General features: G+C 44.7%; 1 protein-coding gene across 2 annotated transcripts; it reads left to right on the forward strand.

Moving 5' to 3' along the window:
- Positions 1-692: 692 nt before the first annotated feature.
- RPRD2 (regulation of nuclear pre-mRNA domain containing 2) lies at positions 693-27267 on the forward strand. Of its 2 annotated transcripts, XM_067313468.1 has the most exons (11): positions 693-914; positions 10642-10771; positions 13291-13391; positions 14774-14851; positions 16209-16261; positions 17076-17202; positions 18353-18528; positions 19347-19632; positions 20003-20278; positions 20557-20760; positions 21579-27267. In XM_067313468.1, exons 1-11 carry the CDS (start codon positions 704-706, stop codon positions 24344-24346), a joined length of 4410 nt encoding a protein of 1469 aa, XP_067169569.1. In that variant the 5' UTR covers positions 693-703; the 3' UTR covers positions 24347-27267. The 2 variants fall into 2 exon arrangements, with proteins under 2 accessions (XP_067169569.1, XP_067169570.1); XM_067313469.1 differs by lacking the exon at positions 14774-14851.
- Positions 27268-27331: the final 64 nt, after the last annotated feature.

The following is a 27331-nucleotide window of genomic DNA, read 5'->3' on the forward strand; positions in this document are numbered from 1 at the left end:
GGAGCGCGGCCAGCGCCGCCGCCGCCGCCGCGCAAGGGCTGCCGGGACCCCCGCGGCGCCCCCCGCCCTGGCTCGGCGCCCGCCCGGATACGCGCATGCGGACTACGCCGTGCGGGAGGGGGTGGGAAGGGCGCATGCGCAGAAGGCCTTATGGCGGGGGCGCCGCGCTTGCGCGCTGGCGGGCAGGCGGGTCAGCGCATGCTCCGGAGGGGGGGGCGCGCGTGCGCGGCGCGGCGCGGGGAGAGGGGGAGGCGCCGGCGGCGCGTGCGCGGTGCCGCCCCTGTGGCTGTTGTGAGGGAGCCTCGTACAAAATGGCGGCGGGGGGGCGGGCTCTGCGCGCCGGGAGGGCCGGCGGGTAACCGGCCGTTGGCGCAGCCCGGGCAGGCGGGACGAGGCTGCCCGCGGCCGATTAAAACCCTCCCGGCGGGGGAGGCGGGAGAGGAGAAGAAGAGGGGGGGGCGGGCGCGCTCCCGCTGCCTCATCCCGTCAGCTGTGCGCGCGCGCGCGCACCGGGAGGGGGGGGAGCCGCGGGCGCGCGCGCAGCGGCGGGGCGGGGGAGGGGGAGGGGAGCCGCGCGTTCGCCCCGCGCGCCCCCGCCGCCGCGTGCCCGCGCCCCCCCGCCGCGCCGCGGGCGGAGGGGGGCGGCGGGCGGAGGGCGCCGTCCGCGCTCCCGCGGCCCCGCCTGGGCGAGCAGGGCAGGAAGATGGCGGCCGGCGGCGGCGGCGGCAGCGGCAAGGCCTCCTCGTCGGCGGCGTCGTCGTCCTCGGCGGGCGCCCTGGAGGCCTCGCTCGACAGGAAGTTCCAGGCGGTCACCAACACCATGGAGTCCATCCAGGGCCTGTCGTCGTGGTGCCTGGAGAACAAGCGGCACCACAGCACTATCGTCTACCACTGGATGAAGTGGCTGCGGCGCTGTGAGTGCGGGCCCGGCCCCGGGGGGGGGGAGGGGGGGGGTCCGGGATCCCCTCACGCTCCTTCCCCTCTTCCCCCTCACGGGCCGGGGGGCGGGAGGGGGGGGGTCCGGCCTCCTGCACCCCCGGGAGGCTGCAGGCAGCAGCCGGGAGGCTCTTCCTGCGCGTACCCCAAATCTGAATCCCTCGGGGTGCCCCCTTTGTGCTCACGGCTGCTTTGCAAAACCCCCTTTAAATCAAAAAAAAACAAAAAAAAGAAAAAAACAGCGTGTTTGGCCCTGTGGGTGGTGGTGGTCGACGCCGGCTGTCCAAGCGGTGCGGTGCCAGGGCTGCGCGCACCCCTCCGCGCCGCGCTCGCCTCTCGCCTGCATCGCCTCTTAGGCAGCCCCCGGGCCCGCTGCGGGGTGGTTGGGGTCGTTTTTGCTTTCTTTCCCCCGTTATGTGCACCAGCAAAAGGTGCTTGGGTCTAGTTTGCGTGGAGAAGTTTGGCGAAGTAATTTCCAGTCTTGGCTTTAAAAAAAAAAAAAAAATACGCTGTTTCCTTCCGTCTGGTTCCTTTTCCTTGATTCACGTTGGTGATACGAGTGAGTGTGCTGTAATTAAAAAATATAGAAACACATCCTATTTAACCTCTCGCATCCTGCCTACATCCTGAAGAAGGTGTATTTTCCGATTGGAAGAGCTTGTTTTCTATTTTTAGAATATTCTTGGAAACGTGAAGTTAGAGCGAATTTCCTGCTTCCTTGTGTTTTGACGGGTGCCATGCTGTCTTGTCCTGTTTCTGCTTTTTAGCGCTTGCTGTTTTGTTTGGGTGATTTGTGCGTTTGGTCGTCAGAAAGAAGGGTACGGTTTGAAATGGGTGGAAATACGTAATATTTATGGTCATGAGCGTTCTCTTGCTGTTTGCCAAAGTCCAGGGCTGGTTGTGAAACTCAGCAGAGGATTTGGGGAGTGCTGTGGGAAGAAGGGGGTATAGTTATCTGCTTATGCCAGGGGTTTCAAGCTTAACCTTTAGGAAGTGAACCGAAATCCGAGGTTCTCTGGGGCATGATTACTCGGAAGACCTTTGGCATCACACAGCTTCTGGGCAGGTTTTCTGCTTAGCATCGCCTTTTAATGCTTTAAAAGAAAAAAAAAAAAGTCTGGCGTTGTTGCACCTGAATGGTAGTACCCTCAGCCTCCCAAATGCTTGCCTGAGTTATTTCAGTACTTTGCTTTGAGAGGTGGAGGAAAAAATGTCTTAAGCATGATATCAGCTCTGATTTGGGATCAGAGAGCATCACTGTTCTGTTCCACAGGAAAAACAGTCTCTTTTAGGCACAAATAAGAAGAAGAGTATTGGATGCTAAAACTCAGATTTGGTGAACTCTAGCAGCAGACGCGGTGGTGACCTGAAAGTGGGAAAGTTAATGTTTTCACAGCTCTAAACAAGGCTGAATTATCTTTACTGTCATGCCGATGTATGAAGGCTTTGCGTGTTATTGTTTGAGCTAAAGTAAGCTTTGTAGTAAGACAAAGATAATATTCTAAAGTGTCATTCTGGTTTGTACTAAATCTTTTGTAAAGTTTGGGATAGTTTGTTTTATGTATAGAGGCAGCCCTGCAAAATGCTGAGAGCCCCCTTTCCCTGTTGACTTGCAATAGATGAGGCCCTCGGTGGGAATAAAGCAGATCTGAAGCTTCAGGTAGGGGCTGTCCTGCGTTAGCCTGATACCTTGTTATCCAGGAAGGTTAAGAGAAGTGACAGGTTACCTATTGCCTCATTTGTAAGAGTTATGACTGTAGATCCTCATCAGTTGCAGTCATGGATTTGGATTCCTGGAGTTTATCTGGAGATAAAGACAGTGTGAGTAGCTGTTGCTGCTTCAGTTCAGTGACCTGTTTACATTTTAACAAAATGTAACTTATTTTGGAGGAGATGGCATTAGAAGCTGAGGTTTTGGCACTGAACGTGGAAAAAGACCCATATTGTGAGAAAGATTTGCTATGGGCAGCCCAAATGGAGTGGGGCAACTCTAAAGCTAAGCCTTTTCCATGCTCCGAACTCTTCTGTTTTGATTACGCTTGGTAACCGACATTAAACAGCCTGTTTCAAATGTCAGCCTTAAAGGGTGTAATTAAACTTTATTCCGAGATACCGTTGAACTCAGATGTCTATTACAAGTCACTAGAGCGTTAGTTTTCTTCTGTTGTTCCGATTAGAGGAAAAATCACATAAAACTCACTAAAATTTTGATTTATATTTTTTCTACCATGTCAGTGCACCAAGTGATTATATCTAAGAGAATAATGTAAGAACCAGTGTATTTGTTTCTAAGAAATAGCTCTTTCCAATCTGTGGTGACCTGCTCGTAATCGGTCTGTCCTTTGCCACTGTCCTCACGCTCTTCTCCTTGAAATCCCGTTCCCTTTCATGGTTTGTGGTAGCTTGTCCTTTTTGTCCAAATGAGCTTCCTCCAAGCTGCGCCGTTCCTTGGGGACTCCACAGGACTCTGTCCTTGGTCCTCTTCTCCCTTGCAGTCTTTGAGTAATCTCTCTCCAAATAAAATTCGGCTCTCACCTCTGTGCTAAGGACTTGCAGATCCGCTTTGACTCTAGACTTGGTGTCTCTTGCCATAACTGAAACGTTAGCCCTTCTTTGGAGTATCTTTGTGAATGTCCTGCTCCAGGGCAGGCTCGACGTGACTAAGTGCCTGTAACTTAAGGCATGTTCCTCGTCTTTGGCTTGAACCTCACTCTTAACTCTGTGCATTCATGCAGGGCATGAATCTTGCGCATTTATTTTCTACAGAGCTTCTGTCCTCCTCATTGGTAGAGCTAAAATTCTTCCCCAGACTCTTGCTGTTTCTTGATGATTGTGACATTTGTCTTTCTGACAAATGTCTTTCTCCTGACATATATGTTTCTGCTCTGTTTGTGTCCATTCAGGATAGCTTCCAAAACTCATTTTTCTAGCACATTGTTTTGACATTGCCCCTTCCTTCTCTTTTGTATTCCTCCATTAGTTCTTCCCTCGCTCTCAAGTTCATCGAACATAATATAACTGTTTTCACGTTCAGGGCCCTTGATGCTCTATTTCCATGCTGTCAGCTCTTGTTCACTGTTGAAATGTTGACTCCTGCCTTTGATCGGTTTGCACCAGCCTGTACCTTTTATTTCTTACATTTTTGTATAAGCACTTCCAAGGATTTCTTTGTGCTGCCCTCACGTTCTGGAGGGTTTCTCGTCAGCACCTACCAACCCCCCCCTCATTTTCTTTCAAGTTCCTCCTCAAACTTTTTATCTGGGGTGTCTGTGGAAAAAACCTTGACAGTAGCTGTGATGCTAGTATGCCATGACCCCTGTTTATTTTGTTATTTCCTGTTTATTGATTTTTTTTCCCCACCTTTTCCTCTTGCGGTACACTTTATTCTCTGCCCCAAAGACCTTACAGTCTCTTTGTGTTTTCATTAGCAGTTAGTCCAGGGAAAAGTCTAAGCCTATAACAAGAGCTCGTGCCCAGTTCAGTAGTAGTAATAATAATAATGGAAAGTACAGCTTGCTTTTGTTTTTTTCAGCTTTTAAATGTTTTTAACTCTAGAGATTCTAAGAATATGTAACAGCTGCCATTTCCAGAGAGCTTCTTGCAAAAGACAGATTTAGTAAGATAAGAAGGACTGTATCACCGAGTTTTTCACCGAGTTTGTATAAGATGAAGATGAAAGTGTGTGTGTCTAATTGCCGGGAGAAATGTGTTTATATCCGTTAGATATGCATCTCCATTAAATGAAGAAGTGTGAGAAAGTTAAGTAGGGCAACTTCCATGTGTACTGAAATTACGTACTGAAATTATGCTGGCATTATACTGAGGGGGGGTTATTGCAGGAGGTTTTGCATTAAAAAAAAAAAAAGAAAAGTGCGTGGAGGAGAAAAAAATTGACCTTTTTATTCTTCGATAAATTAGAATAGCCTTTGTGCTGGCCTTGGAGACAGGAGATAATTGATTTTCCTGCCTCAGGTCACACACTGGGCTGGGACAGGAATTTGGTCAAAACGCTTGCAGTCTCGCAGACTCTCTCGCCCGTGTGGATTGGTCAGTTCCGTCTTCCTCTGCGTGCTCTTGAGATGAAACTTTTTCTATTTTGCTGTGGGTATTTTCCCTTCTCGTGGTATAGCCAGTGCATTTTGCCGTATCTCGATGGATTTTTCTTTGCTTCGCTCCTATGCATTTGTTTTAGCTGATGTAAAGTTGTCCAGTTTTGTGTTAGAGGTATGCAGCTATTTGAACAAAAAATTTGGTGCTTTCAAAAAAAATTACCACCAGCACGTATGCACTTTGCCTTTGGCATGGGCGTTCTCTCTTTCGCAGTTCAAGGTTTGTTCAAAATGTGTTAACTTTTAATGACTCTGGTCATTTATCTATGTGAAGGCCAAGAGTTTTATGAAATAAATGTTTTCTTAGAGGTCAGGCATAATGTTGTAATAACTCTACCTCTGAAAAGTTACTCTTATGAATCAATATTACAAAGTGCTTTCTTGGAGGAGGATCATCTATTCACTATGTTCGCTCAAATAACTTCTAAATACGGGTTAAATTTAAGCACGTAGCCAACTACATTTGTCTCCTTGAGATGTGTTGGTCCAAGTAGATAACGTAATTGTTCTGAAGTTGTGGAGGTGCAGCTAAACAAAATAAAATGGAAGAAAAAAAAATCCCACCCATCTGACAAAAGGTGGGGTGTGATCAGTAATATAACTTCCTGTTTCTTGTATATATTTCCTCTCCAGTTAAGTTGAGGTGGTCTGATAGGGTAATTAAGGAGCTGTTGATCCGTTGATTTATACAGCATGTGTGCTGCCTTCAGATATGGCCAATTGTGTAATGCAATTGAAACTCAATTGTATAATGTGCGTCTTGGATGCCAAAGGCATTTCATTTTCCTTTTTAATGCAGCGTTTTTGTAACTAGCGGTTCTAACCGTTATACAGCATGTTGCTCTACGTCCGTTTTAGCCTGGATTTTTCCTGTTATGTAATTTGCCATTAAAAACATAAGCTCTAGGTTGCGGCGGGCATTAATTCCACCTCGGTTTGGGTCAGAGTTCAGCGTTGTAGCAACTGTTTGGGAGTTAAGATGCTAGGTGTTAGCGTCGCTCAATATGTTCAACATGTCTGGCAGGCTTGCGGATTTCTTAAAGTTGGTTCTGAGATTCTTTCTGCTTCATTTGAAGGCTGTGTATATAAACTTTCGATTTAAGCAATTCAACTTGTAATATCTTCAAAATCTATTTTGCATTAGGTAATAAGATCTGAAATTAGATCTGAGAGTGAATAATGCAACTGAAATAAAAAGTGTACTCAGTGACCAATTAGCAATGGAGTACAGGGTTTTAATTAAATCGTAGAAAACCTTTTTTTGATGGAATGACCGATTATATTATTAAAGCTGAATTTTTTTTGTGCGGCTTGCTCTGAATCACTTCCATTGCTTTATTACGGTTTCTGTTTAGAAATCAGCTGAGCGCAGATACAGCAGCATGGCTAGATTTCCAGATCCCCAGAAGAAGGGACGAACCTGAAGGGTGTGGGAGAAGGCAGTGTGGGGTAGTGGACAGAGCACTCTGGCTCCGTTTCTGTCTTAGTTAAGCCCCATCTGAGTGTTTTTGAACAACAAAACGAGATCTGCTTTGTAAGCGCTTTTAAGACGAGGTAATAAATAATTGCTTCCGTTAGCAAACTTTAGATTTGTCGTGTTTGTTACTATTAAAGTTTATAATAAAACATTTGAGTTTAAACTTCTTGAGCATCTCAGCTGCAGTAGTAATATTGAAGCAAATACACAGCCTAATGAAAACGATGGAAAATACCTGCAGCAGTAATAGCTAGAAAATACTTGAGGACGAAAAGTCTGTTATGAATGAAGAGGCTTCTCTGGTACTTGGGGATGCAGCAGCTATACAACAGTCTTGACTCGGGCCTTGTACCTCTTGCTGTGTTACTCCGTGACCTTTACGGGCAGGGATAGCGGAGGAGATGGGGCCGCGTTTTGTTGCTGCCAGCTTGCTTTTGGGAAAGCAGCAACCTAAATGTCACTGGCCTTGCTATCCTGCGGGTCTGCAGTTTCTGCTCTCGCACGTTGCTGGCTCTGCTGTGGACACTGCAGCCTTTAAGGCTGGAACATGCTACTCCCCATCTGCAGTGATGTTTGATGGGTGCTGAGGATAAGCAAAAGGAGACGGTGCTTCCTGTAAGGGCTTTCAGAAGCTTTTCGCAGAGGCCGTTTGCTTCGTGGCTTGTACGAGGTGCGGATTTGAAAGGTGAACAACCTAGCTAAGCCCTTAAGTTTATCCTCAGCTTTGCTTTCCTGAAACAACAGCAGGAAGACGTTGCCTTCATTAGAAGGCAGGTATGAAAGATGTTTTTTCTGAACAAATGTCTTGCTAAAAGCTTGCTTGCTATTGGTATGTCAATATAGCGCAGTATATAGTTCGTATAGTCAGTGTATGTGGCATGAACTTTGAACATAAGCTCAGTGTGTGCAATTTTCCGACATAATGCCGGGCCTCCTATGCTAGATAGATGTCTTGGTGTCTCATATGCAAGAACATAAGGGTTGATGGACCTAGGCTAGCTTGCTTAGTGCTGTTTTCTCATTTATGGTCAGGGCCCTTTTACAGAAAAAGCATGTTTTGTAATCTTTGGTGGAAGTTGTATACGGAGAGGGATCCCGGAAAGCAGCGGCAGTTCATGCCGGTTCGACATGGGCAAGTTTCTCCATGCGGTGAGCCTACCGTGTCATTCATGAGTGGAGCTTGTCTGCATTATAATAAGGCTTTTGAGGTGATAGCATTCAATACGACTACAAATGCACTAATCCCGTATTTCTGTGGCTGTGATCATCCTTTCCTGCTAATGTGAACGCCAGAAACAAAAACACTCCTTGAAAGAAAAACAGTGGGTGGCCACTGACCCTCTACTGTTTCTCAGAAAGAAACATTGAAAAACAAAGGCATGTTAAATAATTAGTTTCTAATGAAAGTGTGAGAGTTTATTTTTGTTGGCTGCAGAATAATCGTGTAGTCTTTGCATGAGACTTTTTCTTAGGTATAATCTATGGTGTGAGTGAGTTTTGTGAAAATTGTGGCTTTATTTCTGGTTGGCTTTGGGCAGAAAGAAAGTGCAGAGCTCCTGGAAATTGCCAGCAGGTATATGCAGAGATTAAATTGTTACTGTTGGGTGTTTTTATTTTGCTTTACGTTGTGGGTTTGGTTTTTTTTGTGATAGATTGTAAATGCAGAAGTAGTCTTAATAAGGTTAAATGTGTGTACCAGTCTCCTCAGTACTAAAAGACTTTCAAAATGGAAACCTGAAGATTTGAAGAATCAAGAGGAAGAGATTACACTGATTACAAAGTGCCTCGGGCAAAATTGGAACAGCTGAAAAATAAAGACGGATAGAAATCAAGAAAAACAAAGGAAAATGGTGTTCAGGAGTGCGGTGCTAAAGGTGACAGGAAAGTTGTTCCCAGGAGATGGTATGTGCATTTCAGGGAGGCATGACCACGGACCTAAGGAGTCTCTCGTTGGAGTTACATGCGAAAGGCCACTGTAATTAGCTGACGAAGTTACACGCAGAATCGAGCGGTGTCCGGGTGACGGGCTTCGGAGAGGGATGAAGGATAGGAGCAGAGCTGGCCGCAGGTTTGGGGCTGACGACGGGAAAGCTGCCCTGGCTGTAGGGAACTGTGCATCCGAGACAGGTGAGCTGTTGAAGGTTCGTGTTATCCCAGTCCCCAAACGAGTGCTGCTGGGCGTTGTGAGCAATGTACAGCAACCCGCCTGCCTTGCAGATCCATACGTCCTCCGAGTTGTTTGCGACTGAAAACAAGGAAAGATTGATAAGGAGCTTGGTGAAGAACATTGTGATTTGTAAGCGGAAAGGGCATAACAAGCGCCATCGTGAGCCTGAGGCTTATGCTAGAAATATCTGCTGCGATGGGAAAAGCAGTATATTAGTGATTCAGTGACTTCAGCAAAGCGTCGGACCGACTCGATCACAAATTCTTCAGGATTGTAAAGAGCCATAGGAATTTGTAGACAAAAACTCTGATTAATAATGCAGCTACAATGCAGCCAGAAGGGGGTATAATACATGAAGAAAGTGGAAGTCTGATAGAGCTCATGGGAACATGAAGCAAAATGGTAAATTGTCATCCTTCCTATATTCTAATCCTCATGTTGTGTAGTTAATTTAAGTGAAGAAGTTAATTAGCATGAGGGTCAGCTTACTATGCTACAAACACTGTTACTGGGTGATTTAAGAAAAGGTTTGATGAAAGATTTAAATTTGGAACTGAATGTAAGCAAGACAAAAATGAATTTGGTTTCTGGATGTTTGGAATGAGACAGCTGTACAGAAGTGTTACTGCCTGGGTATCTAAAGGCAAGAAATCTAGATGCTAAGATTAATGCCAGAATAGCAAGAATAGGGGAGGCATTTTGCAGAGATAAATATCTGAGGTGAACGGCCACGGATCTGAGGTCCTTTGTGTGCTCCACAAAAGCTTATATCTCGCTTGTGTTGAACTAATTCGGAAACGGCCATTCGAGCAGCCTTGCTGAAGAAAGCGCGGCGTGTTGAGTGACGACGCTGTTGAAGAACTTCGGTTCTCTTTGGACGTTCGGCTAACAAGCAGGAGTATTAAAATTCCTGGAACAGGGCTGACAGTAAAGGGGCTTTCTCAAAACCGCCCCCCACCCAAACTGAAGTTCGGCTCCTGCTCTTTGTGGCACGCTTGTACGGTGAAGAACGCAACGTTTTGGGTGGATGCGGTGGATATTGCATAGGATATCTAGCAGGAGCACTTTTCACGCGTTAATTGGTTCCTTTAGGAGGCGTTTAAGCTATAAATGAAAAATGTCATTCCCGTTCTGTAATACGCATCGGCTGGACAGTTACAGATGTCGTTACGTGGCTGGCAAAACTTCCCTGATGATAAAGCTGCAAACCTTAGAGACCATTTTAAACCATTGCACTTAAGAAATGGGTATTTATACATTATGATTATTAGAAAATACGAATAAACGTCCTCTAAACTATTAAACAGAGAAATTAGGCTGAGTTGATGGCCAAACAACGCAAGGTCAGCGTATGCACTCAGAAGCTTCAAAGCCTGTCTAGTGGGTATATACTCTGGAGCAAATGTTTAATTTTTTTTCTCTCTCTGCACAGAAGGTTGTGTCATATTGTGTTTGACCTCTTATCACTGACTGATGATACTGATCTTTCTGGTTTTACAGCTCCTTTTGTGGAGTAGATATCATAGAAATAACCCAGGGTCACTGACTTCTTGCTCTATGTTCTTTCTACGCCCAAGTCGGAGTGGAGGCTTGATGTTGCTAGGAACAACATTTACTTTTTGAGAAGATCTGGAAATGATTTATAAATTGAAGCTGCACAGTACAGGCAGAGATAACTGCAGTAGTATCACGTTTGTTGCTGCAAATATGAATGCAGAGAGACAAAGCGACTGCAGTGCTGCTCTGGGCAAACCTGTGGCAAACGAGCGCGTGGAATTTGGAGGTCTTCCTTTCTAGTTCCCAATTTTTACCCTTGGTCTTGTCATTGGATACGCAATTCTCAGAAGTGCTGGGAGGGGGGAGGGAATCAGACACTTAAAAATATGCTAGAAATGCTGCTGACATTACTTCTTTTACTTTATGATGAATCTGAATTTTCTTTTTGTCTCTAGCTGCCTTTCCTCATCGATTGAATCTTTTTTACTTGGCCAATGATGTCATACAGAACTGCAAGAGAAAAAATGCAATTGTATTTCGTGATACTTTTGCCGAAGTGCTTCCTGAAGCAGCTTCATTAGTGAAGTAAGTAATTGTGAAGGTTTAAAGCCTCAAAAAACGTGAATTTATTCTCTGTTGCTCTTACACCTCAAATTTTCTAGAAATATTAGGAAAATTTCAAGGTGTTTTTTCTACTGCATTCATTAATTCTCTTTTAAAAATATAGTCTAGTTTTAAATGTGTGAATTCATACATATATGTGTGCTCGTGTTTATAAAGAGCTGTCTTGCTTCATATTGCCATTTGATACATTAAAATGTCTACTGACTGTGCTGTTAAACGTTGATCTGGAGATGCTAACAGCTGTGTCAGTGTGAGGTTTCCTGCAAGGAGTGTTTTAGAGTTGGTATGTATTTGGCTTTCAATTTGGGGACGAGAGGTCTCATCTGAGTAAAATATACCGTCACATGAACTGAGGGGGCAGTCTTCCCCCCCACCCCCATAGCATGCGCTCCTTGTAGCTCTGCCGTCCCCTACCTCCCCAAGCGTACGCGCGTGCAATGGTGAGGTGACCGCTCCAATGCTGCCAGAGCCGGAGGCGTGTTTGCAGAGCAGAGGGGCACAGAAAGAAGGGGAGCGCAGGAGAGGATGAGGAGGGTGTCTTCATTGCAGTCTCTGCAGCTCGGCCTGTGGCTGACTATGTACCGTCAGAAAAACTGTCACAGGTTCCAGTCTAATTCCTGCATATTTCTTCCTGGATCCGATGCTGATATATGCATCTGCTAAAACATTATTTCTCTTCAAGGTAATATATTCTCCAGGGTTATTTTGTCCTCTACTGGAAATTTGAGACTTTCGTTTACTGATAATGTTGGACTAAAGGATTTTGCGCTGGCACTTATCCAGGTGGGGCAAGCCTCATCCTGCTGGGCTGAACGCAGTGGGGTACCTTGCTGGCCTGTGTTTTGGTTGCTGAGTCTTCCCCTAGCCCTAGGGCGACTCTCAAGGGGTAAGACATGACAGAAATCCAAAGTAATAATAGTAATGTCATATTGCTGTTTTGTATCTCTTTGGAACAGAGTTGAAATTGAAAGTGGCAGATGGTTAAACATAGCATGATGAGGGGAAAAGGTTGAAGTTTGACTGCTCATTATCTTACAGTTAAATGTAATTTGCCAGAAGGGAAAGTTGAAATGCCATTAATAGATACCAGCAAAAATGAGGAGGAGGGAGAAAAGTTTCCAGGAGTATTAGCTACCCAAGGAAAAGAGAGAAAGAAAAACTACCAGAAGAATTGCATGGTATCAGTTTCTGTGATATCCCAGGCAAGTTTTGATGCTTACAAAGTCCACTCCTCTTCCAAATTTTGGTATGGAAAGTAAGATTAAATGGGTAAATCCTTTATGAACTTGCTGCTTTGGTCTTCAGGTGTTTGTATATGAATGTGGTTTGTATGACAGAGCATCTGAACATCTCAGGGTAAGATACAACCCATTTACACTGGGCGTTGAGACATGCGATGGTGCTAACTGCCACAAAGTTTCCGTAGGGAACAACAGTAATAGCTCGTATTTCCAATTAGAGAGTTTTGAGTCCTCTAGGGTAGTTGCTTCTGATTCTTAGCAGGGCTCAGGCTTGTATGCTGCCCTTGGAGGTTTTATTGTTTTAATGCTAACATCTATATGTACAAGCTTTAGTTAAGGTTGCTTTTCGGAGAGTGCTCTTTCTTTCAGTGATGAGCAGAGCGTTGACTAGTTCTGGTTACTCACTTTTTCCTCTACTGTCTGAAGAGCTGTTTATTCAGCCTCCCACCCTTATGTTGACTCAGGTGTCTAGGGAAAGTATACATTGAGAGTGCTTATAGATGTTTTATTTGATTTTCTTTTTTTTCTTGAAAAAAATACCTAGGCAAGTTATTATGCTCTTTATTTTGAAAATCAAGCTATCTTTTTTTCTTTTTTTGCTCACTTCAAAGATTCTTACAGATGTTATTGCATAATTTCCAAAGCTGATTCTGATAGGCGCAGAAGACACATGTGATCCAAGAGCAATGGGAGAGCTTGTCTTCTTGAGGAAAGCTCCACACCATTGATAATCTATTGTACAGTCACTTGTGTCTGAAGTAATTAGTCTTCTCTGTGAACAGAATAACTTTTATTTTTTTCCCCTGGAATAATCACTTTTGTTCCAGGGCATCAATATAGACAGGTGCTTCGGAAGAGTAACAATTATTTTTCCCATAAAGAAAGGCTTCAAAGAAATCCTGTTGCTGTTGCTACTGCTCTAATACCTTCTGATTTTACCCCGAAGGACATGTCTGTGGCCCTGGTTTGTTACGACACTGGAGTGCACTTGTGTGTGTGCACGTGCGTAACTCCAGCCGAATGGGCGGCTGCCTTGATTTCCGCAGGAGTCCTTGCAGTAGAATTAAGTCTTCATCTGGACAGATAACTTCCCAGTCTTAAAGGTCTTTTAAGGTCTATTAACATTTTAAGCACAGAGTTATTTTTATTGTTATCCATTCTAGAATCATGAGAAATTACACGGTGTGTGGAGGAAAAAACAAAACAAAACACATGCTTTTTTTTTTTTTTTTTCCCCAGGGATCCATCGGTTTCTAAATCTATAGAAAGAATCTTTAAAATCTGGGAAGACAGAAATGTATACCCGGAGGAAACCATTTTGGCACTAAAAGAAGCTCTAAGTAAGTTACTTACCCTTTGCATATCTTAATATACAAACTAATGTGTTAGCTTATAACCTTACTAACCTTTAATCAGGATAAAGAAAACATTCGGAAATCACAGAGTAAAATGCGTATCTGTTCTTTCTGTATTTGCACAGAAATTTAAAGGTAGTAAGCTGCTGTAATTCAGTGATGCTCACTTACTTCTGTGTCATGTTCCTTGTACCTTTCTAAAGACAACTCTGAATCTTTTAACGTGAGCTGAAATTGTTCCAGCTGAGAATAAATTGAAAATTAAGTTATCTTGACCCTAGAAGTTCTGATGATTGTGCCTTCATAGAGGACTCGTGTCCTTGGCTCTTCCCTGTGAGTCTGAGTGCCCTAAAACTCCAGCTGAGTCTCAGTTATAATGGTGGTGTAAAGAATCGGCTGTGAAGAAAAGAGGAGGCTTTATTCCTTTCTGTTATGTGTTAGTAATAAATGGTATGTTTTAACTAATAATAATTGTCATACAAGAAATAGTCTGGAAGGAAAGCTAGAGGATGAAGTAACCTGTACATCCTCGAATACTCATTAAAAGAGCTCTGCTTAAAAACAGAAATCTAATATTAACTGGAAGCAGGCGCAGACAGTTAAAACCAGAAATCAACCGATACTCAAATACTTAATTTGAAGGAAATCAGTTCGAGTTTCTGTTTTTGCTGGTTACATCATTAACAGCTAAAGGAGCTTCAGGAAATCCTTACATGTGGTTTCGAGATGCATTTGTAGTCATCACAGGAGAAACACAGTATCGTGGACCCAGTTTTTGGCGTATGAAAAGGCTTTAGTTGAGCATTGCATGTTGATAAGTAAAGTGTGTATATATATATATGCTCTGAGAGGTCTAACTTCTGTAATTGAAAAAATATATATATTTCAGGTACTCGTAAATTAGATATTGTGGTGATTTTCATGACTTGCATTACTTGGCTGTTGAATGCTAATTTCATAAACGGAGAATATGGCTAAATAAAAAGCCTGCTTAAAGAACCAAGCAGCATAGTTTTATTTTTAGATGCACTGTGTTTTGCCTTTTTACTTTGGTCATAGATTGCTACTCATTTATCCAGAAGTTTATTGAGCAGGTTGTTTTTATTACTGTGATTTTTTTTTTGAACTGTCTTAGTGTAAAGGCGAACAGAAACTTGATTTAAAAATGGAAGACCATCCCACAGGTTGCTGTATTCCTGAGTAAACTTAGGTTCTCTTGGGCATTCAGCAGCTCATCTAAGGAAGTTGGTCTAGGTGTTTTAAAACAAATTTCTGTTAACTTTTTACCATGCAACCGTATGGCACCAAAACCAGATTCTTAAAGGAATCCCATAATGCCAGGCTGCAAAAAATGAAATGTTTTCCAGGTACCACTTTCAAATCTCAGAAGCAGCTGAAAGAAACTCTGAACAAACAACCGAATAAGCCGTGGAAGAAATCTCAAAGTAAGGAAACAATGTGAACTCTCTGAAACTAATATAAAAATTGCCTTCTTGAGGAACAGAAGAAAGGCTAGCCCAAAACTGGCAAAGTACCTGGACTAAAATATGAGCCAGCATGCATCTTCCAGGCTTGTAAAGCTCCTTACAGAATAATATGTAAAGCACCAAGGAGTTGTTGCTAGAGAACCACTTTTTAAAGGAATGAAGTATGGAGAAAAAAAAAAAAAAAAGCTTTTATGAGAGCAGAGGTTTTGAACAGTAGAGAAAAGATCTGGTGGAACCTCTTGGAAACTGGCATTAGAATATTCAAAGATGGAGAGAAGACAGACAGAACCATGTGCATTGGCATCAGTAAAGCATGGTGGACATTACCTTCATGTTCAGGAATACATCTTCAGCAGCAAACTAGATGATAGGATAAAAGAAAACTGGAAACTGGCAGTGCAGATAATGAACTTTTCAACCCAACATTACCAGAAATGCAGTCTAGCTGGAAATGCAGTTATACCAGTCTTTATTCTTGTGATAATTATTATACACTAAAGCCTTGAATGGTCACTAAAGCAAGATGATGGAACATTAGATATAAGATGTGGCACACACCCGTCTGTACACGTGCTGAGATCAGAAGGTTAACAAAAGAGGCCACGGGTTTGGAAGCTTTTATTGCTTGGCTAACATCGCAAGCTACTTTCCCAAGCAAAAATATGTTTTATTCAGCATGGATGAAGGATTTAGCATTTCGCTTCTTATCGCATGTTTCTCCTGTTTTGTCCAGAAACAAATGGATTTAGCGTATCATGATACTGTGATTCAGTTCTTCCCCCTCTGTTAATAAGGTGCCAGAATAGAGATATAAGAGAATTTTTAAGGTTAGTAGGGCGTTAGGCCTAGTAAGTAGCAAAGGGAGACCACATCACAAGGAGATACTGAGCTGTGTGTGTGTCGGCGCTATGGCTGGTGTTCAGGAAATAATGTTACCTTCCTTTTAGAGAGGGATGAGCTGTCATTTGATAAGGCTGTTAGATCAACCTTTGCAGGGACTTGTCTTCCCAACCGTAGAGCTGGAAAAGGTATGTGCAAGTAAATTTTCTTGGCACATAAAAAGAAAAAGCTGTAGTATAATTTGATCTCAATCACAGACAACCTAGCTGTATGTGAATGTGTCCTGTGTAGCTGATGGAAAGCCAGCACATTGAGTGATATCTGTGTGGAGGGAAAAATGTCACGAATAACAGCCTGTGAGTCTTTCACTGAGTTAGGTTAAAATCTTTTTAATTAGAGCTGCCTTTTGTGACTTTTGATTAATATTAAATTCCTCAGTTTTTAAAAAAAACTTTTTTTTTTTTTATTCCAACAGCATCTACGAACCCGAAAGCTGCTCTGAAGTCCAAGATTGTTGCTGAATTCAGAGTAAGTTTGCAAGTGGAAATATTCTGTTGCACTAACCTCTGTTCTTGGGCTGTAGCTTTTGTGTAGTTTATGTCCACCAGTAGCATAAGCTTGACTGGAAGCTCTAGTATTCAGTGTCTTTTTGTTCATTGGTGTATAATGGCTGCTAGACATTTAAGTTGCAAGTTTTGTTAGAGCTGCAACCCCTTCTGTGTACTGTTACGGACAATGCGACGGCTGAAAAGCATTCTGAGAGGCGTGGAGGTTCCCTTTGGAAGCACTAATTTTCATTTGGAATAACCTATTACAAGAGAGCAGTTTGCCTCCTCGAGAACAGAGTGAAATACTTTTTGGTACCCTGAAAAGGGTTTGCTGTTACAGTTGGTGCCAGCTGAGGTATATTGCCAGATCATGTTAGTGAAGATGCAGCTTGCAGTGGCTGAAGGATTGGTGGCAATAAAATTCTTCTAAATTAGGTCCCCTGAAGTAATAACCTGTGTTATTGAAATGCATGCTTACTAATAAAGGCAGCGATTAAAAAAAAAAAAGGGGGGGGGGGACCAGATCTGTCCCCACTCTCAACTATCATAGCTAAGCCAGGAGACCTTTAGAGTTATAGACCCTGTCTAAATTTGAATGAGCTAATCTGTTTCACTTTAGGTTAAAAACGCAGAGATTCACGTAGTTGATTTCTGCATTAGCTTCGATTCAGAGATGTTCTTGAAACAAAGTACGCTGTTTGTCACTGAAGTAGGTCTGTGCTGTTAGCTTTGCAAAGCAGGGGATTCTCTTCCATGGAATGTGATGAGGATGCTTTTCTTGTTTGATTTTTCAGCCACAGTCTCTCATTGATGAATTGCTATTATATAAGCGCTCAGAAGACCAGATAGAACTGAAAGAGAAGCAGCTTTCCACTATGAGAGTGGATGTATGCAGCACTGAAACACTTAAATGCTTAAAAGGTAAAGATAGTGTATACTGTATATAGACTGACATAATTGAAGGAGGCACAAATACATATTTCAACAGTTGTAGAAACTCCTCAGTTCTGTTGAACCCTAGACCAGAAATCAGACTTACTTGCCTGTAGCATGCCAAAATTTCAAAGTGCAGTTAAGAAAAAACAGACAGATGCCTAAAAGTCTTTGTTAATTTGGACCTGTATGTAGAAACTAGCTGGTACAAAGCTCAAACAAAGGATAAATGATCAAGATTTGTTAATTTTGTACCTTTTCAAACATGCCGTGGTATATCATTAAAACGTGCATACTTCTTAATGTGTTCAGTACCCTTTAAATAATTTCAGATTTAATATTTTAAGTTATTTAAGAAACCCATTAATTGTTATAGTTTGAGAATGATAACTATGAATCTGATAGCAAGTAATATGTATTAGGAGTAAATCGATTGAGTTTCATTGCCAGAAGAACAGGAAATTTCATTGTAAAATTGCAAATAGCTCTAACTATACTTGATAATCCATGACTGCAGTCCTCGAAAATTGTCATTTAAAGTCATGGTTACCCTTAAATGTTTTCTCCAGCCAATGTGATAATGAATAAGAAATAAAACATAGGGTTTTTTTTTTCCTCCTGCAAAATGAAAGTATGCTCTCTGGGTAATTGAAAGAGTAAAATTTTCCACTTCTGCCTCTTTAATGGTTACATTTACTTATCATTAATTGTTAATAACTAGTTGAAAACAGCATAGACTGCTAGCAACTTTGCCTCTTACAATGTCTTTTTTTTTTATTGATATTATACTGTTTCTCATGCAGTAGAACTTCTCACACACAAGAGAAAGATGACGTGTGTGAATTTGCAATTCTGAGATACTGAAATGGTTTCCCAGCCATAGTATCGGTATAATACCACACGTAGGATGCAGCCTGTTCAAAGTGGTGTGTGAATGCTGCTCACAGCTACGCTTTGCATGCACAGGGCAGGGGGTTGTTGCTACTAATCGATGAATGAATTAGTCTGGGGAGCGTACAATGCAGTGTACGGTGTCTGTTGTCTGAATTTTCCAGTTGTTGCTGTTTAGGACACACTTTTGAGGCCCGATTTTTCTGCTTGGTGATAGCTCATTTGCGTAATGTTAATCTCCTTTTAGACAAAACAGGAGGAAAGAAGTTCTCTAAGGAGTTTGAAGAAGCAAGTTCAAAGCTGGAAGAATTTGTAAATGGTTTAGACAAGCAAGTGAAGAATGGTCCCTCGCTAACTGAAGCTCTGGAGAATGCTGGTATATTTTATGAAGCACAGTATAAAGAAGTCAAGGTGGTAGCAAATGTAAGCATGCTTTTCCTTAACGAGCATCTGATAGGTACATCGTTACCGCTGTGGGGCAATGATATGCTCATGGATTATGGAAGTCTATTAAATTTGGGGGCTTGGATTTGTGTTATAAGCTTAGATGTTCTGAAATGCCTCCTCTCACATAGATTGACGTTTGGCTATGCTTTGTTAAGTGTATTGGAGTCTAGAAAATACATCATCTGTGTATTCCGAAATGAAGAAGAAGAAAAATTCCTATGTGTGATATGTGTGATTGTTGTACAAATAGTTTAAAAAGAGAACAGAGGTGAGATGTCAGGCAAGAAAACAAGACACTGTAAAAATTAATGGGTCAGAAACTTGGTTCTGATCTTTTATTTTCATGGAATTTTGTAGTCTCTGCATTTTTAAAGGGGAGAAAAATTACAGCCTATCAAATCCTAAACTGGAAACCACACAAGTTATGATAATACCAATAGGCAATCTAGATTAACAAACTGAGAAACAATCTGTAAAGCATTATTAAAAAAAAAAAAGCAAAACAAACCAGGAACAAAAACCAAACCAGTAGCCTATTTGTTGGACAAGGCTCTTTCCTGAAAATTGTGTTAAGTTGCTGGAAAAAGCTATCATCTTCGCCTGTGTTGATTTTCATGGGCCTTGCAAGTCAGACTGAAAAGCTTAGTTCTTGCTGCAAAGTTCTTACTGCAGGGTAGAGATAATTGGGAATTGAAATGGTTTTCCAAAGATGTGTGCTACTCTTGTTATGGAAATAATTGAGGCGTGTTATCTTCCTATAAAAGATACTCAGTTAAATGTCCTTTCTTTGCTAGGCTTATAAAACATTTGCTAATAGAGTGAGCAATCTAAAGAAAAAGCTGGATCAATTGAAAGCAACGCTTCCTGATCCAGAAGAGTCTCCTGTCCCTTCTCCAAGTATGGATGCGCCATCTCCAACGGGCTCCGAGTCCCCTTTCCAGGGAATGGGCGAGGAAGATGGCTCACGGTCTCCAGTTGTTGGAAGCCGCAAGACGGTATCTCCAGAGCCTGTGACAGATAATCGGGATGTGGAGGACATGGAACTCTCAGATGTGGAAGATGATACGTCCAAAATTATTGGTATGTTCTGTGGCAGCAGCAGGGAAACAGGGTAATTGTTGCGTAGATACTATATCTAAGCAAAACGGCCTTGATGAGCTTCGTTTGGGATGTAGAGCATGTGCAGAACCCGGGTCTGGGCTGTGGATGTTACACTCAGGTTTCCTTCTCCTACACCAGTCCTCCAACCCAAGCCGGGAAGTCATGATCTGGTTGTGATTATTCCCATCTCCCAAAGCGCTCATAAAAATGCTTTTTACATAGCCTAGTGGGAATCAGTCTTTACCTCCCTAATGAGGATCGTGTTGAAAATCCTGTACTGCTTAATCCTAAATAATCCTGTGGGGATAGATTGACAGTTCTGGTTTTGTTCTCTCCCTCTCTGATGTAGTGGAAGAGAGGAAGGAGAAACAGGCTGCTCCAGCCTCAGCACCTGTGAAGACTGAAAGTGTCCCCAAAGTGGTGCCGTCTACTGCTGCAATAGGCACAACTTCTGTGACTGTGACAACACCTGCCCAGACTCCTGTAACTCCTCCAACTCCTAAGGCAGTGAATACGGCGCCTGTTCCTCCGTCGCCAGCGCTTGCTTTGCCGAACCTCGCCAACGTTGACCTGGCAAAGATCAGCTCCATTCTTAGTAGTTTAACTTCTGTTATGAAAAATACAGGTGAGTGCTGAAAAGTTACTTGCGCAGGTGTTTGGCTTTGAAGAACTAATAGTGCGGTCGTGTTAGTTTTGTAATCTTCTAAAGCTAAATTGTCTCAGACTAAGTGTGAATGATTTATTAAAGAGCTGGCTAAGTCTTTCTGATGCGCTAGACTGTCTTGCTTCGTGAGCCTCTCCTTGTTCACACCTTACTGGAGCTCTGCTGCAGCTGTATCTGTTGAAAACTTAAGCCAAAACAGCTTACGTTAACAAAGCAACATGTGTACGCTTCCATCCTAGGTGTCAGTCCTGCATCAAGACCGTCTCCGGGAATACCGACAAGCCCAACAACTCTTACTGGCGGCTTGAAGACTCCTGTCATGGGGACTCCATCTGCTCCTTCAAATCCTTTGGCAAATATTCTCTCCAAGGTTGAAATAACTCCTGAAAGTATTTTGTCTGCTCTCTCCAAAACCCAGACACAGACTGCACCAGCATTGCAAGGTACTAGAGTGAATTTTGAGCAAACGGCCAGCTGTGTGTTTGATGGCAGTGTCAGTATCGAAACATCCTATTGGGCAAGTCCTAAGACAAAAATGAAGAGAGAAAAACTTATATGCTACATTTCTGGGGTATTGGCCAGTCAGTTTTTATCACTTTCCCATACATCTTGATGTTTTTGAAATAACCTAAGAGTTATTTCAAGGGAAATAACCTAAGGGACCCCTGGCTCACTGGGACACCATCTTGGAATATCCTATACTTGCTTTACTTTGACTCAAATTTTATCCCTTGATAAGCAAATAGTGTTAACATACCAGGCTGCTTTACTTCTTACTGTATATGTTGAAGTCTGACATTTCGTGGAAGGGTGCTGAACGTGACAGGAGACCAAGTGAAGCCTTCACGGTATCTTTATGCTTCTGAGAGAGTTTTTTCTAGAGGCTAGAGCAGAAGACTTTTCAAAGATGCTGTTCCTGTTGCTGTGAACATGCATGTATGACCCTGGCTAACAGTGCAATGTGTATGCCTGACAGTATACCTGGCTACAAAGCCAGGATGAGTATTACTTAATTAATGCAGGCGTATGTTGTGATTTATAATTGTAGGTTAATCTGAGGCTCTGGCAAAAGTTCGAACCTCTGTAGGTGTAAATTAGTATTTATATTAACGTGGCAAAATCTAGTCATTTTGCTGGCTAAAGCATCGAATAGTTTTAAGGAGTAACACTGTAATACTAATACAAAAACCTTTCTCTTGACAGTGGTTCTAATTGTTTTGCCTCTTATCGGGATATCTGAATGCAGCATTTTTTTTTCCAGGTTTGTCATCCTTACTTCAGAGTGTTGCTGGAAATACAGTTCAGTCGAGTGAAACTGCATCACAGAGCACTTCAGCGTCACCAGCCAACACAACTGTCCCTTGCATGAAGGGGAGGAATATTCCTTCCAATACTCAGCCCTTTATATCTAAAAATTTTGGTTATTCTCCAAACTCATCTACTGCTGAGGTTTCTTCGACTTCAGTTAATAAGGCTCCCATTGGACATACCCCAGGGCTTTCAAGTTCTAGTTTTAAGCCGCCAACAAATTCCCTGGGATTTTCCAGTTCCCATCCTACCAGTCCTTCTTCCCTTCTACCAACAGAGACTTCAATGAGTCAATCCTCTGAAATTTCAAAGGCAAAGCTGGAATCAGAACCTCCCTCTCCAAGCCTGGAAATGAAGATACACAATTTCTTGAAGGGAAATCCCGGCTTCAGTGGTCTAAACTTGAATATTCCAATTTTAAGCAGCTTAGGGTCCAACATTGCAACGGAAAGTCATTCGTCTGACTTTCAGCGTGGTCCTACTAGCACTTCTATGGACAATGTGGATGGAACGCCAGTTCGCGATGAGCGAAGCGGGACGCCCACCCAAGATGAGATGATGGATAAGCCAACGTCGAGTAATGTTGACACTATCTCTTTGCTGTCAAAAATCATGAGCCCTGGTTCTTCTACTCCCAGTAGCACAAGATCACCTCTTCAGAGTAGAGATGACGGCTATTCCCAAGAACTTTCTAATTCTGTACACACCTACCGGCCTTTCAGCCTAGGCAGAGATTCTCCAGCCAGCATGTATAAGCAATCTGCAGACAGCATGGAAATACCCTCATCTCTAATGGACTCCTCTCAGGAGAAGTTTTATCCAGACACGTCTTTTCAGGAGGACGAAGATTACCGTGACTTTGATTACTCTGGGCCGCCGCCATCTGCCATGTTAAACCTAGAGAAGAAGCCCGCAAAGTCCATTTTGAAATCGAGTAAACTATCCGAAGCTACAGAGTACCAGCCGGTTCTGTCTAGTTACAGTCAAAGATCGCAGGAGTTTAGTGTGAAGTCGTCTTTTCCTCAGTCTATGAGGTCTATTCTTGATCAGAGCGAGAGCTGTGACCCCCTGTCGTCATCTCCAGGGATGTATGGAAGCTACGGCCTCAGGGGAAATGACTCCACTTCGGATGGCTCCCCTTCGCCTAGTAAGAATGATGTTTTTTTCGCACCAGACTCCAATCATAATAATTTATCCAAATCTGTGGTGCACTCTGGCTTGTCACAGAAGCAATATCCAGACTCGCCCCATTCAATCTCCCACAGGTCGCTTTTCTCTTCTCAAAACACTCTCTCCAACCCTGCGGGCAGAGCGCCTACGTCAAGCGTGGAGAAGTCGCTAGGTTCTTCCATTTCTGCCACGTCAACAATCGAGTTCAAGAACATGCTCAAGAACGCGTCTCGTAAGACCTCCGAGGAAAAGCATTTTAGCCAGATTCCCAAAAGCAGCTCCAGCGAAGGGGTTAGCTTGTCTAGCCACAGCCAAACTGGAATTTCCAAGGGAGAACAGCAGCAGCAAGAGGAGCATTACCGTATAGAAACTAGGGTGTCATCGTCCTGCTTAGACTTGCCCGACAGCACTGAAGAAAAAGGAGCCCCCATAGAAACGCTGGGTTATCATAACGCGTCTAGCCGGGGAATGTCAGGAGAGCCGATTCAGACCGTAGAGTCCATAAGAGTTCTCGGGAAAGGAAATAGAGGACACGGGCGAGAGGCGAGCAGAGCGGGGTGGTTTGAGATAAGCAACACAGGTAGCGCTTTTGATAACGGGCCCTCGAGCGCCTCCGAGCTGCCCAGCATGGGCAGTGGCGGTGGGATCGCCGGCTTCCAAGCGCAGTACAAGGAGCACGTGCCGCCCTTTCAGGAGAGCGTAAACAATTTCCGAACCAATAATTTCAGCCCTGCTTTCGAACATCACATACCGCCTCCTATCGCGCCTCCTCCCATAGAGCACGGGACTCCTTTTCAGAGGGATCAAGTCGGTGCGCCCTCCGGGCCCCCGTCCGCTCCGCCCAAGGATCACGGAAGCCTTTTCCCTAGGGATCACTCGGTTCCTCCGCACATGCCATCCGTGGATCACACTAACCCTTTCTCGAAGGAAACATCCGCTCCGCTCTCCTTGCCGCACGGCGTGCCCCCTCCTCCCGCCGTGGAGCACGGCGGGGTCCCTTTCCCCGCTCCTCCTCCTCCTCCCGTGCCTGGGGAGCATCCCGGCGTCCCCTTCCCCACCCAGCCGCCGCCGGCCGGCGAGCACGGCGGCGTGCCCTTCCCCGCCCCGGCCCTCCCCGTGGAGCACGGCGGCGCCGGCGGCAGCGGCGGCGGCAGCGGCGGCGGCGCCTTTTCCAAGGAGCACGGTACTCTTCACCAAGGGACGCTAAAAGAGCATTTTACCGTGCACTCGGGTCCCCGGGAGCACGCGGCCCCGGCGCAGCGCGACCACGGCGGGCCGCCCCTCGGCCGCGTGCGCGACAGCGTGGGCCTCGGCTCCCTGCCGCGCGAGCAGCTGGGGCCCTCCCGCAGCGTCACCCCCGTCGGCCCCGCTCACAGAGACGGCGTCAACCGGAGCGGCATGATGATTAGGAACCCGCGACCAGACTTTAGGCCTAGGGAACCTTTTATGAACAGGGACCCGTTTCACAACTTAAAAAGGCCCCGGCCGCCTTTCGGAAGGGGCTCTCCGTTCTTTGCACCAAAACGCCCGTTCTTCCCTCCCAGGTACTGAAGCAGACACCCATCTCTTTAAGTGAAGGTATTGGGACGTTCTAGAGAGCAGTGGAGTAGCGCTTTCACTTGGTTTTTTTGGGGTTTCTTTTTGTTTTTTTTGGTGTTTTTTTTCCCTAAAGAGCCCCCCGTAACGTTTTTCTAAATTAAATGTTCCGTACTTTTTGGTCGTTCATCTTCTAAGCCACCCACTTGGCGTAAGAACTAGGAAAAAAAGGAGGAAAAAAAAAAAAAGTTTTAACAAAAATGAAATTTCCGAAGAGTATCGCTGTTGAAATAAAACTTCCAGTAGTAGTTTAAAGAAAAAGGAAAAAAAAAAAAAAAGAGATCAAATGCGCGATGTTGGGATGTCATTTTAGCTGATCACCAAATTGCTTTGCCTCGCGAGTCCTCTGAACCTGTGATAGATTTGAAAAAGAAAAAAAAAACAAAGGTGGGGGAAGGAACTCTGCTACTATTAAGGAAGAATTAAGGGTCCAAGCGTTTTCTATGGCGATAGAAATATTAACCCTTCCTGTGCCTTTGTTTGGATTAACCGGTCGCTCCCTTCCTGCGGCGCCGCGGGCACGACGGCCGCCTTGCTCGGCTCTTTCCAGCTCGCTGATAGAGGGGGAGGGCAGGCCGCCGCCATTCGCTCCTTCATCGCTTCTGTGTGTCCAAAAAAAAGCAAAAAAAGGCAACAAAAAAAAAAAAATCTCCGCTCTTCGTGGCTGACCGTGTACAGTTTTCGCCCCCAGGAACCTTGAACTTTTGCGTTTGGTTTCGGGAAAACGGTCTCTAGCGCCTGCGCGCTCCCTAGCTCCGGTTCAGTTCTCTGCCTTGGAAAGACGAGGGAATGATTAACCGGCTTCGGGCTATAACCGAACGGATGCAAGGCCGCGCGTTTCTCGTACGGACGCGCGTTCGAAGCGCCCGTCGCTCTCGCGGCGCGCGGCTCGCTGCAGTTTTCTCTTTCTTGTCTCTTCGCCGTAGAGCTTAACCACGTTTGGAAAGAAAAAACAAAAAAAGCCCCCCCGTTGTTTGTTTTTAACCTGGGAACACTGTTGACTTTATATATGTGTATATATATAATCGCTTTTTAATTACATCTTTTTGATCGTTCGAAACTCGCAGACTGTGTAAGATGAGAGAGAGAACCTGCATGCAGAGAAATGGAAACGATGCCTAGAGTCCTCCTCCTCCTCCTCCTCCTCCTCCTCCTCGCGTGCTCCCATAACGACGTCTCTGCAGCCGTGTGCACGGGGGACTTTTATATGAAGTTGGAATTTTACTTGATTTTTTTTTTTGTTTTGTTGGTTTTTTTTTTTTTAGTTAGTAGAATACATCATATATGTTTGATAAAGGTGTAGGGTAAATATCTATATAAAAATTACAAAATGAGAACATGGCAGATGACTTCTTTGTCGCGTGTGCTTGGGCTGTGTTTTATTTAATATATATGACGTGTTTGTACACATGAGGAAGCGGTTGAAAGGTTGTGAGGGTCAATTTTACTGATTTTTTTGTTTCGTTTCGTTTCGGTTTGGTTTCAATCCTTTTCCTGCCTCCCTCCCTCCGCCCGCAGCGCGTGTCCCCGCGGCGTCGCGGCCCCCAGCAGGTGTCAGTGCCGGCTCCGTGGCCGCGGGCCGTTTCGGGCCGGGGGGGACTTTCCTGCGATATCGCGCAGCGTGCATGTAAAACTCATGCAAACGGCACGGAAATGATTTCCCAGCGCGTATAACCCTGTCCGTCTTCCCCCCCCTCGTTTCCGTTCCGTACGGATACAGCAGCTCCTTCGGGCGAGCCGGCGCCGCGGTTCCCGCGACGGCAGCGCTCGCGCACCCGGCGCCGTCGAGGGCGGCTCGGCGAACGGAGCGAGACGCTCGGGGGATCGGCGCGGAGCGCGGAAGGAGAAGCCGGCGGAGGCTGCGCGCGGGGGGAAGCCCGTTCCCTTTCTCCGCGTCCCCCCCGACGTGGAAACGCTCCGCTCGTGCTGTGGCGGATGGTGGTTTTTTTTCCTGGTGCCCGATGTTAGAGGTTAGGAAACGCTAAAGGTTTCGTCGGCTTGTGTGTGCGTCGGGAGCCGTAACGCGGCTTCGCCCGGCTCCTTTTGCTCTTACCGCAGCGGTGGAACGAGGCTCTCGCCGGCCTTGAGCGTCGAGCTCCGGCATTCCCGTTCCTGTTAATCCTTCGGCCTCGGAGGGACTGTTGCGGAGAACCGCTGATTCGAGGACGATGCGCCGGAGGGGGCGAAGGGCCCCGGAGGTTCCCGCGCGAGGAGAGGGAGCCGCTTCTCGCCTAAAAACCCCGCGTTTCCCTCTAGCTAAAAGAATGTGAACGATATTTTGCTGCTGCTCTTGCCGAACGCCGTGATTTCCGAGGAAAGGAAGATTGGAATAGGATGGCATGTCGCAGGCTAAGAACTGCTGCTCTCCGGACGGCATCCGGCGCGCGGGGAGCCGCTCCCGTGCTCTCGGAGGTGGCTTTTTGAGGTAACTCGAAAAGTAAAAGGACTTGGCAAATAAAGGAAACCCTACTGTTAAAAAAGAAAAAAAAAAGGACAAAAAAAAAATACATATTTTAATGGTGGAAGCTCCATGTTTTTCTGTTTAGAGGTTTTTCATTTTATTCTGTGCTGTTACTTTAACCGAAAATGTCTACAGTAACTGAAGACGCAACTGTACATATGTAAAAACGACACGACCGATTTCTGGACATGAAGGCGTTTCTGCGTTGTTTTTTCCCCCTCTCCCTTCCCCTTCCCGCCGTGTCTGTGATCGAAATTCCCTAACCATGCTTTAACTTTTGTATTTCACCTTATAAGGCGGAAAACAAACAAACAAAAAAAACCCAACCACCACCACCGAGAAATAAAACGTGTATTTTTAAATAAAGCCTGAAACGGTGTGTCTCGTGAAGGACGTAGCTTCGCAAGGAGGAAAAGCAGCCGGTTGCAGGCGGCCTTCCCGCTTCCCCTTCCGGCCTCCCCGGATCCCGGAGGGAGCGG

This window comes from Apteryx mantelli, chromosome 31, assembly GCF_036417845.1.
Source record: "Apteryx mantelli isolate bAptMan1 chromosome 31, bAptMan1.hap1, whole genome shotgun sequence".
Classification (NCBI taxonomy): domain Eukaryota; kingdom Metazoa; phylum Chordata; class Aves; order Apterygiformes; family Apterygidae; genus Apteryx; species Apteryx mantelli.

Excerpts from the sequence above, each read along its gene's own strand:
- RPRD2 (XM_067313468.1), top strand. The coding sequence starts at position 704 with ATGGCGGCCGGCGGCGGCGGCGGCAGCGGCAAGGCCTCCTCGTCGGCG. Across the intron at positions 16,262-17,075 it reads AGATTGTTGCTGAATTCAGA|CCACAGTCTCTCATTGATGA; the intron begins GTAAGTTTGCAA and ends TTGATTTTTCAG. Across the intron at positions 19,633-20,002 it reads TGATACGTCCAAAATTATTG|TGGAAGAGAGGAAGGAGAAA; the intron begins GTATGTTCTGTG and ends TCTCTGATGTAG.